The following is an 18011-nucleotide window of genomic DNA, read 5'->3' as shown; positions in this document are numbered from 1 at the left end:
AAAACAATCTTGTAATCCATGCAGTGGAGAATGGTAGAATAAGTTGTGAAAGAGTCACTCTATGAAATGTTACTCAGCTATGTTTAGGAAAAGTATTAGTTCACACCATATCCTATGACCTAGCGTATTATTAAGGGGCTGAGACGTGTGTCAGCATGATCCTGTTTCTATAAAAATAAAACATGAAAACCTATACATGTGTGAATGTTTATGTAAATTTGCACAGGTATGGAAAAAGGAATGGAAAAGAAGTAGTGCAGGCAGTTAACAGTGGCTATTTTAAGGCCTTAAAAATAAAGGAAGTAGTAGGGAGATTAACCTTTTCTCTATACATTAAATTAAATGTTACATTTTAATTATGATTTTCCTGCTCAGAAAAAACCCACAGGGCTCTTTTTATTTCGAGGGAGAAGGTTTCTTTACCTCTATCAGCAGGTGAAACTATGAGAGGAAAATGAAGTTAGGGTTCACCGAAAATCAACATTTAAGCAAACATCAGCATTTAAGTTTGACTTTTATTGGTCCAAGTGGTCTACTGAAGAGACCGTAAGTTATTTTACATGTTCAAATAAATAACCTGAGTTATACAAATACATTTCAAGGCCCATATCTCAAAAATATAAAAAGAGTTACTACTAAATGACAGTTTGATGAAGCAGATGTAAAAGACAGCAGGAGTGGTTCTATTAGTGAAATGTCATTGCACATGGTATTATGTCACAACTGAATCTAAATGTGAGCAATATGTGGGTGGGGGAAGCACTATGACCTACTCCTCTTGTCCCTTAAATAAAAGAAAACAAAAGATTAGTATTTCTTGCAATCATCTCTTTAATAGCATATGCACTTGCTAGAAAAAAATAATTCCACAAGGGTAACTCAGGCTTTTCTATTAAAAATGCTGTTCCATAAAACATTTTGTAAGAATGTTCATTGAAACTGTTACTTACACAAGGCCAGGAAAGTGTGCTTTGAATTCATCAAGACCAAGACTCTTCTTAGCAAGTCCTTGTTCATAATATAGTTTTTTATGTGATATGTGTGATGTTCCACACAAAATGTGAGTAGCTCTAAAATTAAGGCAAGCAGCTGTGCTGTTTGATAATTATCTACAAAGAAAGTCATCACATGAAAATAAACGTTGCAATATATCTAAGCAAAGAGAATAAAGTGTACATCCTGTATCTTAGAGCAAAAGAAAAACTGTATTTTCTTCTCCTTTCTGTATCAATTAAAGAAGCTATAGATTTTTATTTTTTCATTAGGTAGACTCTCCAGAAGTATTAGCAGTTTTACCTACTAAATAGATATTCTAAGGCTCTTATACAAAATATTTAATAACGTTAAATAAAAATGTACAAATATGATAATAAAGCCCTCACTGCATTGAGATTTTCTTGGTAATGTTTCCTTAATATGTGCTGTCATTAATATTAATGGATCTATAAAAGGGTCTACTGCACAGTAAAAGAGGAAATACCTTAAACTTTTTGCCTGAAGTGGTGTAACACAAATTTCCCAAGAAAAATTAATATGCTTTCTTTAAAGACATCTTTAAGGAAAGGACTTTTTTGGCTGTTAGAATATTAAGTGAAAAATATTACATCATGATTTTAAAACAGTAATCTTTTTAACATCAAATCATATCCATGAGAGGCCTACTGAAATATACCAGCTCTTTCTTCCTCAAGAGGTTTTGGTTTACACATTCATGGAGTGATTTAAAATTGCTTCCTGAACATCAAAATTGAATGTATAGGTAATTACCCATACCTACTGCAAATATTTTAGGCAAGAAAATATTAAGCTGTGAAAAAATTATGGAATCACAGCCTTAGAGAATAGAAAAAATAACTGACGTCATCAAGTCCAACTATTTTATTTTTCAAGAAGACTACACAAATAAATATTTTGTGGAACATCACATGATGCTATCAGGAACAAATCAGCAATCTTTTAAATAACAGAATGACCATCAAGTATACAAAATACAATTCTGGTATTTCAAAGACCTTTTCTACTTTAAATGTAAGTAAAGAGTTCTACTTGTTTCAGACCAATTTGTACAACAGCCATCACCACAGCCAGTATCTGAACTAGTTCCTCACCATTTAAAATAAATTCTCTAAATTTCTCAATTCCCAAATTTTGTTTACAAAAGATCTTGTAACAGTGATCTGTAGTGTTAATTAAATGTCTTGTTTTCACTTTCCCAAATTAGGACATGAAATTACTCATCATATCTCTAATAATCCAATCTCTGATCTGCTTCCTAATTTGATACTGGCTTTCCTACAGCTTTGATGAGCCTGGTAGAAAAGAAAGGAGGCCAGGTAAACACGGCATTATTTTCCATACTAACAGGTCAATACCTGATACATATGTTCCAAGTAGAAGCAACCATGTTTATACTCAGATTCATGAACGATACCTACACATAAGACTATTAATGAAGACTAGTTCCTAACTGATTGACCTTAATTTACTAGATTTACAGAATAAGAATGAACTAATCCTCAACTTTCAGACACCTCCTTAAAAAGAAAGTCAGAAAACAAGCTCTAAATTTACAGAGAAAAACAAAAACAAAATTTCAACTGGGTTTTTCATCTTTTAGAGAAGGTGCAATTTTTTTCTTTAAAAAAAAATCTAGTTTTGGATTTTTTGGATGAAAATATGTCTTTCCTAGTTTTGTATAAGTGCATTATATTCTGAATAGGAAAAAACTTAGTTTGCATTAGTTCATAAAGTATGAATGTATACTTACCAGGACAAATCGTGCTGTTTTTGTTAGATCCAACTATATTATCTAATAAAAAAAATTAAAATCAGCGACTTCAGTAATAATATCTCACACTTCCCTAGCACTTTACAACATACAAAGCATATCTCTGATCATAACCTCATTTTACCTGCATAATAACTATTAAGAATTAGTAGCTTCAGTCAAGTATTATACCTCTATCTGAAATCTTTTAGAGAATTGGGTGCAGATGAAGAATTATTAAAAGACAGTATCATAAGTATTCTGATAAAATAACACAGATTTTAACAATTAGTCACTTATGCTTTGAATTTTTAAAAAAAATAAGTATAACATTATAATTAAGTTTCCATTCCTAGGCTCACATCTTAGAGCACATTTATGTTAGGAAACACAAGAATGTATATCAGAGCATTGTTTGTAACAGGAAAAAGCTAGAAACAACTTAAGTATACATTAGAAGCAGGATGGCTAAATTACAACATACTCATACAAAAGAATACCACACAAGAGTTAAAAATAAACTCTAGGTATCAATATGGATAGATCTCAAAAAAAAAGCATTGGGTAAAAAGGAAAAAAATGCAGAATAATGTGTACAATGTTAAGTCAGTTCATATTAAGTTTGAAACTGTGAAAAATAATACCACATTATACATGTCACAATAATATAAACAAACATAGGGGTGATAAACTCCAAAGTCAGCATTTCTTAAGGGATGGGGTGGGGTAGAATGAGAATGCATAAGAAACTATCTGTAATTTATTTTCTTTTTAAAAAAACTGAAAAAAATATGACAAGTTAGTTTTGATAGAGCCAACAGAAAGTATGTACCTGTGATGCTATCACCTAAATATTTCTGTATGCTGGAAATGTTTTATTTTAAAATGAAAGTTAAAAATGCATTTGTTTTAATTTACATAAATGGAACCTTTCTGCAAAATGTTCTGTGACATGCTTTTTTTTACCCAATTCATATTTTTGAGAACTAATCAGTCGATAGATCAAAATTCAATTATTTTAACTGCTAAACAGTATTCCATTATATGAATATACTACATTTTCTTCATTTCCTACAATGAACAATGCAACAACATCCTTGTATCTGTCATGTATATGCATAAATGTCCCCTAAGATATAAACTCAGAAATGGAATTGATAGTATCATGTAGGGTGTACAATTTTATTAGTTTAGTAAACATTCTCTTAACTGACTTCCTCTTAACTGACTTAATAGATTAGCCAACATTTTCTGAGAATATGCCCCCCCCCGCCACATATCTCATTTCACCAAGCTGAGTTGTATGCTTATCAAAGTCAGTCCTTTGTTTACACTAGTTATATTTGGTAATGATTACATAATTTAAATACTGCAGACTGATGAAATGTCACAGAACTGTAATATCTATGGCTAAGTTGAATACAGCAGAACTCAATTTAAAAAATGATACCAACTTAGTCATACAAAACTATGAATACTTAAGTACTTAAAGGAAAGTACTTAAAACCATAGTAGAATTCTACACTCAGACTACTTCAAAAATATGTCTAGGTTTTCTCTCCACTATAATAAACTGAGACCAGAAACTGGAGCCGATGAATTACGGGTGCAATTTATGTAAGAATGCAATATGGAAATACAATTTAAAAAAAACATACCAAAAAAAAAAAGTCTTGACCCTATACAAACTATCAGTAAATAAGCAGCATTTAAAGTAAATGTTTATAAACAGTTTATTTTTAAAAATTATTCTCTGCTTTAACCAACTTTTTTGATTAACCTAATAACCTGATCCTTATGTTTTGAAATTAGAGTTTTTACTGTATTGCCAAATATGTCTCCAAAATGATGGTTACCTTGGATTTTGTAGGCAATATACTCTCTGCACTTACTCACTCTAACATTAACTCTAACAACTTTGGGAACAATCTCCTTCTTTTGCTAAGTGTTTACAGTTCTCTTCCTCAAGGTGTAATACTTTTTGCCACATATTCTATATCATTTTCTACCACAGACACTCTGAAACAAGGGAAATCATGACTTTATACTGCAGTTTAAAATTTTCAGTAGTAATTTCCCTGTCATAAAAAGCACCAAATAAAGTGCCTGTTAGCTATAATACTTATCTCACTCTTAAAACAGAAATCATCAGCAGGTAAGTAAGAGGCCCTACCCTTTTCACATTTGTCTTCTGAAGTATTGGTCAAAAGTGGTGCTGTGAGGACATGCATACAATGGTTGTAGAAGAAATTTAGAAATTCACTTTTTTCAGTTTTCTGAAACATACAGAAAAAAATACTTTATTATCTTTATAATTAATAAAACATCTTCAAGGATTAGCAGTGCACAAACAAGAGATACTTTAAGATACTGTGAAAGAATCGAAAAAAACTAGTTATATTCACCTTAACCTTATTTCTGCAGAACTGAAAAATAAGATCTATTTCATATTACATGTTAAATAAAAATGAATGTAAGAAAAAGATCAGATAGCATTATAAAAAGTTTTTCCAGGGAAAATTATCTAAAACAATTTATTTTCAAATATACGTGTGATCTGAAATGCAATGAAAAATCTATCAATGTGAGAGCAACTTAACCGTTTAAAATTTGAAACCCCAGATTTCACAATGAATTCAAATTTGAAAAAACACCAAGTTGATTTATCAAGCCACTAGAAATGTTACAGATTTTAGATTTATTTTTTTTAATTTTAAGAATTTATTACTTGGAAATTTGGAAAATAATTCCTTTCGGTTTTCTGGCCATTATTTTTTATATAACTGGTTCTATAAACTTGTAATGATTTAAAAATAATATACATTTTCTCTAAATTTGAGTGAAGTCTATAAAGGAGAAATATCCCAGCATTTTGAGATAACCACTATTAATATTTTGTAATACTTCCTTAAGTCCTTTTTTGTGCTGACTCCTTTCACTACGCAGTTAAGATCATTTGGTACATATTTTTTTCTTTTTTATTGTGATAAAAAACATATAAAATTTACCATCTTGACCATTTTTATAGTTCAGTAGTGTTAATTATATTCACATTTCTTTGTTTTAATTCTTAAGATGTTAACATACAGAGGCCAAGGGTCATAAATAGAAGTGCTAACATTTTACCAAGATTTTAGCAGATTACAATCTTGTATTTTGCTACAAAAACAACTGCTAGAGGAACATTACTGCTACTGGAATTCTGAGTGTACAAATGCTTGAATATTTGTTTTTCAAAATTGTACAAATTTACAAAATTGTGATTTTTACATATATTTATGTATTTTTATACATAACTTATTGTATATAAAATCATCTAAAACTGACTAGACCAAAACGTTTCTACCGCAGAGTAATTTCTTACATTAGTTGTAGCCAGCATGTTCTCTGGATCAATTAGAGTACGAAGAAGTCCCATTAACTGAACAGCACCTCCTAGCTCAGGATCAGTATCACAGATCATTTGTTCAATTACTACATTAATGAGAAGGATATCCTGAAAGAAAATGTGTTTCTGTGAGACCTGGTTTGGATATAAGACAAATGTACCAGCTGAAAGAACAAAATCAGAATCACAGAGAAAAAAAAAAACAACAAAGAATGATGAACTTATTTAAACCTTTTTTTCCTAATGTTTTCAAAGTTCTACAAACACACTAGAGCATAAAGAAGCCCACTCAAAAACAAAACAAAACAAGACAATGCAAAAATCAGAGCACACGACAGCTTACAATATCATCAACATAGGCAATGGAAAACAAAATCATTTACCAGAAATTCTTGTTCACTGGAGGTTCTAACATATTTTCAGTCTAGGTTTTAGCCTCAGGCATGAATTTAGAAGTTGACTAAACCCCAGATTACACACATCGAGTGACCCCGGGAACATAAATTATGTCAGCTTCTAACAAGAAAATCCTTTCTGACAAAAATATGAGAAAAAATAACCCAGTACACAGCTCTCCACAGGAGGTAAATGGGTACACACTGTGTTATAAAATGATCTAAAGCAGCCAAATAGACTTATTACATTAGTAACATGTTCTTGGGTCTTAATATAAAGAGCTACAAAGCAGTTTTGCAGATACAAAATTTGTGCTTTCTGCCTATATTTTTAAAGTAGATACCTTAAGCATTAAAACAGGATACAAAGTGTTGGTTCAGGTCAACGGAAAAAATTTTGACATCAACTCAGAGGATTTGAGAACAGGTTTATTATTGGGAGAAGAAAGGTAGTAACTGAAGGAGATGAAATAAGAGAACTGCATGGAACGAAGATAAATTTGTTGAATTGGGAGAATTTTGTAAATTAATAAAAAGAAAAGTTCCAGTATATAGCACATTTTGTAATTATTTTGCTTTTCTAGTCCCTCCCAAACTTAACATACTGTGTTATGCTAAAATATTTCCCTGTGAAATTGTGATATTAAATGCAATGAACCATCAAAAACCATGTCATAGCAACTTAACTGCTTAAAATTAGAATCTCACCCTCTACCATGTCTCAAAATTTGAACACCAATGAATAATTCTATCATGGCATCAGAAACAATGAAATTTCTTCAAAGAGAAATTATGAAATATAATTCACAGAGCTACATTAATAGACTCAAGCCTTATTTCAGTTAGAGGAGAAAGAGCAAATTCCACCTTAATCCGCTCCTGTTTCTTATTCTGGTATGTTCAGAAAAGTATATCACATATAAAATGTTAAGATATTACAAAAGGTATCAGCTAGTGAGCTTTCTTCAGAACAATGATATGGTATTTACTTACTTTAAATTCATACCAGTGTGTACAACTTGGATTCTATCAGTTAATTAGGGGCTCAGATAATTTGCTCAATTATATATAAGCAATTACATAAGTTCATTCCTCCTCTTACATAAGTTCATTCATTTAAAACTAGGAAAAAAAAATATAAATGATGAATTTAAGTTACATCTAAATGAAAACACAGTTGCAAGAAAGACTTCTTAAGGTATAGCTCATACACTAAAATAATATTTCAATATATATACTTTAAAAGCTTTTTACCCTTCTCTCTCAAATGCAGTTTCTTACAAATCCTGCCTCATAAGTACCAATACCAAATTCTGCTGGTCTACAAGCAAAGATAAAAGGGAAATGACCTGTGCTGACTGAGAGTCCCATAATCTGGTGACTTGTGGAAGTGAAAAAAGCCAATTTATATATTTGATAGTGAAATAGACTGCTACAGAGAACTATAGCCTTTTCAGGAGATCAAAACTGCCTTTTACAAAGACGTGTAAAACTTCCTTGACAGACAAAGGTATATGCACCACTGAATGCTATTCTGTAGAACTTTTTTGGGTACCCGAGCTTGAGAAAGCAATGGCACAGAGGTCAGTAGGTAAACGGGAACCTTCGGGTTTAAAAATTATGCTTAGATAAGATGTCTAGAATACACAAGAAAATAATTTGGAAGCCTACTAAACAGTAGAGGAAGCTTAACTGTAGAGTAAGCTTTAGTAACAGTCTATGACTGTTTGATCTTTAAGACCACCACTGGGTCAGAGAACTCACACTGACAGAAAACAGGCTACAATACAAAATAGAGCCCTGGAGGAAAGGCATCTTCCATTGCCTATCTGAGATGCAGCCACAGCTGAAAATGTCCTAAGGGAAGGAACCTAAGCTTTGGAAGAAAATGGGCAAGGAAAATTCTTTAGAGAACAGAACCAGGGACAGCTGGTTTGGTTAATCAGGAACCTCCAAGGACAATGAGTTTAAGCTACTGATATTCAACAAATATTTGACAGACCAGTGCATCATAGCTGTGAATGAATGACTGTTGTATGTATGTTCTCCCTTTTCCCAAACAAAAGTAGTTTAATTGTGATGTTAGGGCAGATAAATTATCTTTTTGTTTAAAGGTCCCTGAAACATAAGGAGCCTTATCTGGACCTGAAGAGGACTGCACAACACCCAAATATTCCGGACGTGAAGTCTCCAGACTGGATACAGAAATCTCCCTTGAGGAAAACGTGAGTGATTAAAGAAAAGTGTATATGGACGTTAGGTAGTTACAGAGATGGGCTGTGGCTGATACTACTAGATGCCAACTTAGTCTCTATTCTCTTTGTCCTGCTAACAGAGCCCAAATTTTGTTCAGAGAGGCAATGTACTCAGCTAAAATGCTGTATTTCTCAGTTTCCATTGCAGCTAAGGGTGACTCACTTCTGGCCAAAGAAATACAAGTAAAAATTGCGAAATGGAACCTCTAAAAAAGAGCTTTAAAATGAAGCAGAAAAGCTCTCTAGCTCTCTCCATTTTGCCCTCTGCCCGCTTTCTTCTTCCTGCTTGGAGGTGGAATAGCAATCTTGCAACCTCAAAGTAACAGACATTAAAACCAGAAGCTCAGGATGACTGACTCATAAGATGAGTCTTCTGGCATCATAGAGCTTGTTCCTTGACTAACTGTGACATGAATAAAACAAAATTTTTATTAGGTAAAACTATTATAGGCTGGTTTTTCTTTTTTTTTTTAGGATTAAAACAATTACAATTAACATACTATCTACCCTCTTAGCAAATATTTAAGTATACAATATTAATTATAGGCAATATGCTATACAGTAGATCTCTAGGACTTGTTCATCATGTAAAAGTGAAACTGTATCTTTTGGCTAATACCTCCCTGTTTCCTCTACTCCCCATCCCCTGGCAAGCACCATTATACTCTCTGCTTCTATGAGTCTATTTTATATTCCTCATATAAGTAGTATCATATAGTATTGTGTCCTTCTGTGTCTGGTTTATTTCACTTAGCATATTGTCCCCCAGGTTCATCCAAGTTGTCAAAAGTGGCCAGGTTTCCTTCTTTTATTAAGGCTGAATAATATTCCACTGTATGTGCATGACAAATTTTCTTTATCCATTCATCTGCAGATGAGCACTTCGGTTGCATCCATGTCTTGGCTTCTATGAATAATGCTGCAGTGAACATGAAAGTGCCGTATCTTTTCAAGATCCTGATTTCAATTTCTTTGGATTTATATCCTTAGTGGGGCTGCTGAATCATATGGTAGTTCTCTATTAATTTTTGAGGAGCTTCCACACTGTTTTCCATAGTAGCTGCACCAAGGTACAGGCCCCCAACAGTGCACAAGGGCTCTCTTTTCTCTATATCCTTATTAAGACTTGTTACTTTTTGATTTTTTGATAAGAGCCATCCTAAAAGGTGTGAGGTGATACCTCATTGTGATTTTGATGCGCATTTCCCTGATGATTAGTGATGATGATCACTTTACATGCATCTGTTGGCTATTTTTATGTCTTTGAAGAAATGTCTTCCGTTCCTTTGCCCATTTTTAAATTGGGTTGCTTTTTTTTTGCTATTGAGTTGTAGGAGGTCCTTACATGTTTTGGATATTAATCTCTTAACAGCAATTGTGTACAACTCTACATTTTTATTCCCCAACCCACATACTGTTACTGGTATCAGAATTTCTTTTTATACTGTGTATCTATTAACAAATTACTGTAGTTGTAGTTATTCATAATATCTTGTCTTTACCTTTTATACTGCATTAAAAGTGATTTACATACCACCATTAGATTATTCCATTAGTCTATATTTGCCTATATATTTACCTTCACAGTGAGATTTACACTTTCATATGCTTTCATTTTGTTGTTCAGTGTTCTTTCATTTCAACTTGAAGAGCTCCCTTTAGCATGTCTTAAAAAGCAGATCTAGTTTTGATGAACTCCTTCTTCAGTTTTTGTCTGGGAAAGTCTTTTTTCTTTCTCTCTTTCTTTTTTTTTTTTTGCAGTATGCGGGCCTCTCACTGTTGTGGCCTCTCCCGTTGCGGAGCACAGGCTCCGGACACACAGGCTCAGCGGCCATGGCTCAAGGGCCTAGCCGCTCCGCGGCATGTGGGATCCTCCCGGACCGGGGCACAAACGAACCCATGTCCCCTGCATCAGCAGGCGGACTCTCAATGACTGCGCCACCAGGGAAGCCCGTTTTTCTTTATTTCTGAAAGACAGCTTTGTCAGGTAAAGTATTCCTAGTTGGCAGTTTTTTTTTTCTTTCAGCACTTTGAATTTATCATCCCATTCTCTACTGGCTTGCAAGGTTTTTGCTGAGAAATCAGCTGAAAACCTTCCTTTGTATGTGATGCGTTTATTCTGTTTTGCTCTCAAAATTCTCTCTTCTCTTTGATTTTTGACAGTTTTATTATAATGTATCAGGGTGAAGACCTCCTTGGGTTGAATCTGGGGACATATGAGCTTCACAGACTTGGATGACCTTATCTTTCCCGATAAGTTTCTAGCCATTATTTCTTTAAACATGCTTTATGCCCCTTTCTCTTTCTTCTCCTTGAGACTTCCATAACGTATATATTATTTTGCTTTATGGTGTCCCATAATTCATGTAGACTTTCTTCACTCTTTTTCATTCATTTTCTTTTTGTTCCAGCTGGATTGATTTTAAACGGCCTGTCTTCAAGTTCTCTGATTTTTTCCTCTGCTTGATTCAAGTTTGCTGTTGAAGCTCTTTATTGATTTTTTTCAGTTTAGTCACTGTATTCTTCAGCTCCAGAATTTCTTCTGGTTCTTTTTTAGTTTCTCTTTGCTGAACTTATTTTGTTTATGTATTGTTTTCTTGATTTTGTTTAGTTATCTGTGTTCCCTTGTAGCTCACCAAGCCTCTTTAACACAATTATTTTGAATTCTTTGTCAGGCAGTTCATAATTCTTTTTTTCTTTTTTTCTTTTTAGGGTTGGTTACTGGAACTTAATTTTGCTTCTTGTCAAGTTTCGCTGACAGCTCTCACCTAGATTTTGGAAGTCTCATGGAGGTATTCTTGTCTGTGGATGGTTGTTAAATCAGTGTTTCTGTTGCAGGGATAAGGGCTGGAACTTCCTATCTGCCATCTTGCTGACCTCACTCCTCATCTTGCTGATATATTAAGCCAAGCTCATTCCTAAGTGATACATTAATTTCTTACGTCTTTCCTTTTTTCTGTCACAGGTCAGGACTTCTTTTTCCAGTTATCTCCAGCTATTAGAACTGTCCTTCTAAAACCAAGACCTGATCAAGACATTCCTCTGCTTAAAATAGCTACAAGATAAAAGATTCACTCCTTAGACTGGTTGTATAGGTAGTAAATATTCTAACCCTGTGCAGTCCAATATGATATCCATTTGTCACAAGAGACTGTTTAAATTAAAATCAGTAATTCCTCAGTCACACCATCTACATTTTAAGTGCTTAACAGCCATAGGTAGCGAGTGGCTACCTTGTTGGATGGCTAAAGAATAAACATTTCCATCATCATAGGAACTGAACAGCACTCTCCAGGCCTTTTATTATAGCTTCTTTGTTGAAGAAGGGAAAAGGAAAAAACAGACAAAGTGAACAGACTTAGACAAAGAGAAAAAAAGAGGGAGGAGAAAGGGGGCAAAAAATGGGAATATTTCACAATCAATAATACTGGTTTCCACACTTAATGATATGAAAGTCTTCAAAAAGTTGGTTTCTAAATCCTTGTGTCAGATGGGTTTATTTTGTAGTGTTTTGAAGTCTCATTGTAATAAAACATGAGTAGTTATTAAAGTAAGTAACACAAAAGAGACACAAATCCACAAACTGTTCAATTCTGAATAAGAGCCAGTCTTTTGCAATAAAATCTACTCTGAAAATAAACATCAACTCAGACTTCCACTTCTGGCCAAGATGAAGTGACAGGAACTAGATTTACTCTTTTACCTCAAACGACAACAAAAACCCAGGCAAACTATATGAAACTACAATTGGTAATACAGTAGACATCAGCCAATGAAAGACACTGAGAGATGGGTAACAAATGAGATGAGTCCTATGATACATGTTAGGTATTATTATTATTAATTACTAGATCCTGCAAACTAAGTAAAAATCAACTTCTAAAAAACTGGAATTAACCACGTGTAGAGATTATGTTCTATATAGCAGCATGGAATAGTAAAGACAGTCTTATCCCAGAGGTACACTCACCTCACCTAACAATTAAAATTAGTCTACTACAATGCATTACTAAACCCACTTCAAAGTAATAATGTGCTTTCAGAGACAATGAACAAATAGTTCCTAAGAAATGTAATGAATGATTTAACATTCATCAATGAACTAAAAGTATTACCAGCATTATAAGTTGTCTGTAAAACATGCTTCATTTTCTTAGCAAGCCTGGTGAACAGAAGGAATAGCTAAATTAAAAGACTCAGCCTCTAACTGCAGTACAGCTAATAACTAGCTATGTAAGTGACCTAACTCTTCCATGCCTATTTCTGCAATGGAACTGAAGTCCAGTGGTCACTAAAGTCAGACTACTCTCAAAATTCAAGCCAGCATTTCTAATTGCCTGTTAAAGTTCTTTATTGGCATTAAAACAAATCTAATTTTCCTTAACCTGCTTCTCCAACAATGGCATTAATCTGGCTAGAAAAGTCATGCTCAAGCATTACGGCAAAATAATCGAGATGTAAGACAAACTACAGGAAAATTCCTTCTTCGGATGTCAAACTATAACTTGATCTGAAAATAAGTCATTACAGAGTAACCCCAGCGAAATTACTCCAACGCTGGGTCACCAAAATCTATTCTAGAGAACACTCTCTTAAATTTACAGTCTTAAGAGGGCCCAATAACTCCTTTCCCATTAACGCCTGCTTACTCCCTTGGTCTCTTTGTTTAACTTCTCTTTACACCACCATAGTAGCTTTGCAATTAAAACCTTCAATTTAGAACCAGTTTCTAAACACTTGCAATATTCTGGGGTCTAAGTCAGGGGTCATTAAACTACAAAACTACCTGGCTGGTTGTTCACTTTGTAAATAGTTTTACAGTAAAACATTTACTGGAACACAGCCACACCTATTCATTTTCAAACTGTCTACAGACAGTTCATACTAAAGTGGCAGAGTTATGACAGAGACCAGAGGGCCTACCAAGTCTTATTTACCTTTTGGTCCTTTAAGAAAAGTTTGCCATCCTTCATCTAAATAGCAACATTTAAGTGAGTTTAACTACAGTTTCTGGGAGATAGTTCAAAGTTTTAGTTGTTTCTAAATCAAGTTTTAGAGAAATGATACTCCTGTTGGTTTCATCACACTCCAGCCTCATGCTATTCTTAGAAACACATACTTTTGTTTTTAAAGTACATTTAAGTGGGTGTAAGAATTTTTCAATATTGCCAAAAATACTGAAAATATATAATTAGCAACGAAGGGAAAGTTTTGGGTATCTACACATGGAATTTAGAGATTATCCCGATTATCAGGTGACATCTCTATTTTCTGATTGGGAAACATAAAGACATACTTTATTTCATTGATTCTAAGACAGATTTCTTAAAATTTTAACTTCTTGATGTTGAGATATATTTTATCACCTATGGCATTACACACTGTTAGCCACGTGGCAATCATGACAAAGTTACATGAAAAATTTGTATTGACACTTTCTGGTAAGATCAAGAATATATCAGAATCTGTGTAACTTAGATTCCATGTATATAGTAGATAAGAGGAGAAAGAAAGAATGGCAAGAGCAGGAAGAATATTCTCAGGTAACAGGATAAAAATAACTGATGTATGTTGTGGAAACACTACCAGTTTTTAAAAAACTATCTAAATGTAAGAATCATAAAAAAAGCTCATGTATATGAAATTTGCTCTTGCAGCTACTTGAATGAATGTTACAAGTATTACAGAACCAATACTTCTTTCAATCCATTCTGATGTGTTCAAAGAAAGCAACAACTGTTCTTCAAATTCTACAGAAGAACTTAATCTAACTTCTTTAGTCTGTGAAATGGCAAAACAGCCTGGACAAAGAAAATTTCAGCTCATTTTTTAAAGTTGGGGGAATTTCTTGGTATGATGTTGAAGGAAATGTTACTTCTGTACTATTCCTGACACAAAGAAATAACCTGAATTGAATCATGAGGAAACATCAGACAAATCCAAATTTTCGCATACTGGAACAGAAAGTTTTCATTTTTGTCTTGGGTAACAAGGGGATTACTGGGACAACGGATAAAATCTGAATTAGGACTGTAGTTAGATGACAGTATTGTAAAAATGTTATTTAATTTCCTGACTTTGATAATTGTACAGTGGTAATATAGAGTTTTAGCAGATAGACACAGAAGCAAATAGGGGTAAAGGAGTACTGTGACATCATTTCCATACCTTTTTCTTCAATGATTCAGAAAAAATTAATTATATATTTATGTATGCAAATATGTATATACAAATTCAAGCAAAGACAATGATAAAGCAAATGAGAAATAAAGTATTAACAATTGGGAAATATGAGTAAAGTGTATATGGGAGTTCTTTGTACTATTACTATAACTTTTCTGTAAATTTAAAATTACTTCAAAATAAAAAGTTAAAAATTGACACAATTTTAAGAAATAAAATGTGGTATGTTCAATACAAAATACTGAACAGTCAACCCATAAAGATTAGCTTATGTATTTATTTTAAATTTCTTTTTATGGTAAATTTTGCTCTCCATAATTATTTTGAAGCAAATTCCATGTATACAATTCAAGAAATAATTTAGTAAAAAATAAAATAACCCTAAGGCTAATATCATGTCTATAGAAATTAACATATGAGTTTATTCCTAAGTGAGAAATACACTGAAAATACCTGCCAAAATAAGTAGTTCAGCAGTAGCTGTATTACTTATCCAGTCAGATTCTAAAAGAAGTTTTACTGAATGTTTCAAAGGTCATTAGCATAAAAATGTTTGAAATCTGTAGCACAGCAATTATTGCTAAATCTATCCTTCCAGCTTGGATAGAAATAATGACTATAGTAAAAAAAGAGTTAATATTGCTATTTCCTTGTGTCTCAACACATATTTTAATACTGTAATCCATGTTCCTAAAACCAAATCTGCTCCCACAGTACCAGAAAGAAAAGTTTGAATGCTGTGCATTTATTTTAAGACAACATCAAAATATCAACTGCCCACTGAATACACAGGTAAGTTATTTCTTCTTTCCTTTAAACATTACTACCAACTCAGCAGAGTAGAATTCAGCATGTAGAATCCTTAATTTTGGAAATTAAGAAAAAAGTAATTTATCTTCATTTGTGGGCTAACAATTATTTTGAGGCAACAAAAATTTTAAATTGGAAAATTGTTAGACCTCAGAAAATTCAGGGAAATGAAAGACCTTGAAGACTGTGACTACAAGAAAAAGAGAAATTAAAAAGGGACTTTTCATTGTTAACGATCAGTAACTGCTTCCCCATGTCTCATGCGTCAACTAAATGTAAACAAGAAAATCTTTCTAATGAAAACAGAAATAAAAGCTGTAAAAGTTAAGAATTCTAAGCTAGTCAATTATTATTCTCATAGTCTGAGAGATTTTATGATGAATGCTCTTAATCCCACACATCACTAAGGATGAAGCAATAGAAGTGTTAATTTCAAAGTTATCTTTTGTAAAAGATGGCACTAAGATAAGAATTTCAACAGTGAGATTATAAGCTGATTAATAAACTAGGTATTTATTTCTTTAAAGTCAGATTTAGCATCATTTGGGTTTTTTAAACTTTAAAATATACTTAACACAAAATATTTCTTCTATTTCTTTTCTACTACCTAAATAATAGCATTAGCCCAAACCAATTCTAAAATAAAATTGCTTTAAAAAACAAAACACTGGAAATATCTAACAGATAGAAGGTAAAAACCTAAGTGGACATTAATAAAAAATAAAACATATAAAACAACTATAGTGTAATTCAATAGTAACAAAACGTAAAAGAATCAACATTGGGAATCTAAACCTTCTTTAAGAAGGGACATAATAATTGTATTTCAGTTATTTTCTACTTAACACTAACATATATTTAATATAAGAAAGAGTATTTCAATTAAAGCTATATGTTCATTTTGTCTTTAAATAGAGATTAAGGAGAAAGTTTAAATATTTTTGTAGTGGGAAAACACAACATTGGTTTCATTATTAAATGTTCATCCCCACTAAAAAAAAAAGACACATTTGAACCAGTAAAAGCAACTTCTTAGTTATACTAGATAAGTGCCTGACCTAAGGGTTTAGAATTACATTTTATTAGTACTTGAAACTTTTTTTAAAACCAAGAATTAAGAATTTGATTCACTAAATCTCTTTATCTCAGTAATAGTTTGAATGCATTTTTTTTTTTTACAATAAACAAATCAACTGCCACATATTCCGGCCTTGTCAAAGTCACAACTGATCAGAAATCTATTATTGTTCTTCATAAACAGTTAAAATTATGGTTATGACTTTTCCCTCAACAGTTTGCAAACGCTATTTTATAGGTAATTCATATAGAACCAGAGCATTATCACTTACGTCATCACTCTGCTGGGCTTCCTGCATTACAAATTCTCGGACCATGGATGGACTAAACTCTACTAGATAAGAAAATATATCTGTAGCAGCTGATCTGACTTGCAAATCATCCATGCCCTGATAAAAGGAAAATCAGGTTACTTAGAGACTGTGAACAAAAGTTATGCCTGCATTCCCCCTTTTTCTCGCAAATCTATGCCAAACAAATTTTTGGATTTAGACATGGTACTGGAATCAAAACATATAATCTCTCCCATCCTTTTCTTTTACAAATATTAAAAACTTTAGGCAGCTCAATGATTAGTTTCTGCCAGCTTTTGTCTTTACCACCACAAAAATAAATATTCAGAGAATTTAAATATAGGAATCAGCACAGGATTATAAAGCACTGCTTTACAAATGCTGCAAAAAAATTTGGGGGGTGGGAGGGAGGATTCGTGATTTAAATATATGCAAAAATGTGAATGAGGTCTCCTAGTTAAGGCTTCAAAACTTTCCAGAAGCTGTCTTTGGTCCTGTTTGCCAGTTACGCCTTAGTAACCGATTCTCCCTTTTATGACTCTCCTAATAGAGGATGATTTTGAAAACAATCTGGGTATTTTCACTCTTTTCCGTAACTTAGTTTTCTAAGGTAGTGATCTTGAATGCTTTTTCCCTATCAGTACATGAAGGATACATGATTCATAAGATAAAAATCTCCAGGTGATTCTGAAAACATTCCCTAACTTAGCAGTTCTCAAAGTGTGGCCCAGGGAACCCTGGAGAGGGGTCTCACACACTGAAAAGGGGGGTTATAACACCCTTTTCAAAATTGCATGAGATTAAAACTATTTTCATGATATTATTTATTATGAAAATAAATAT

The 18011-nt window shown here is 32.8% G+C and overlaps 1 protein-coding gene across 2 annotated transcripts in view; it reads right to left on the bottom strand.

The window, feature by feature from the left end:
* PPP4R3B (protein phosphatase 4 regulatory subunit 3B) overlaps positions 1-18011 on the bottom strand; it is a 67687-nt gene that overhangs the window by 21223 nt on the left and 28453 nt on the right. For both annotated transcript variants that reach the window (XM_081254819.1, XM_081254818.1), the window contains exons 7-11: positions 17148-17264; positions 6132-6263; positions 4941-5043; positions 2768-2809; positions 951-1109 (exon numbers count right to left, since the gene is read on the bottom strand). In XM_081254819.1, the coding sequence (XP_081110945.1) occupies positions 951-1109; positions 2768-2809; positions 4941-5043; positions 6132-6263; positions 17148-17264 (553 nt within the window). The remainder of the gene's footprint in view (positions 1-950; positions 1110-2767; positions 2810-4940; positions 5044-6131; positions 6264-17147; positions 17265-18011) is intronic.

The sequence above is a fragment of the Mesoplodon bidens genome (assembly GCF_964165515.1).
Source record: "Mesoplodon bidens genome assembly, chromosome: 14".
In the NCBI taxonomy this organism is placed as follows: Eukaryota; Metazoa; Chordata; class Mammalia; order Artiodactyla; family Ziphiidae; genus Mesoplodon; species Mesoplodon bidens.
This window is presented reverse-complemented; position numbering and strand designations above follow the sequence as displayed.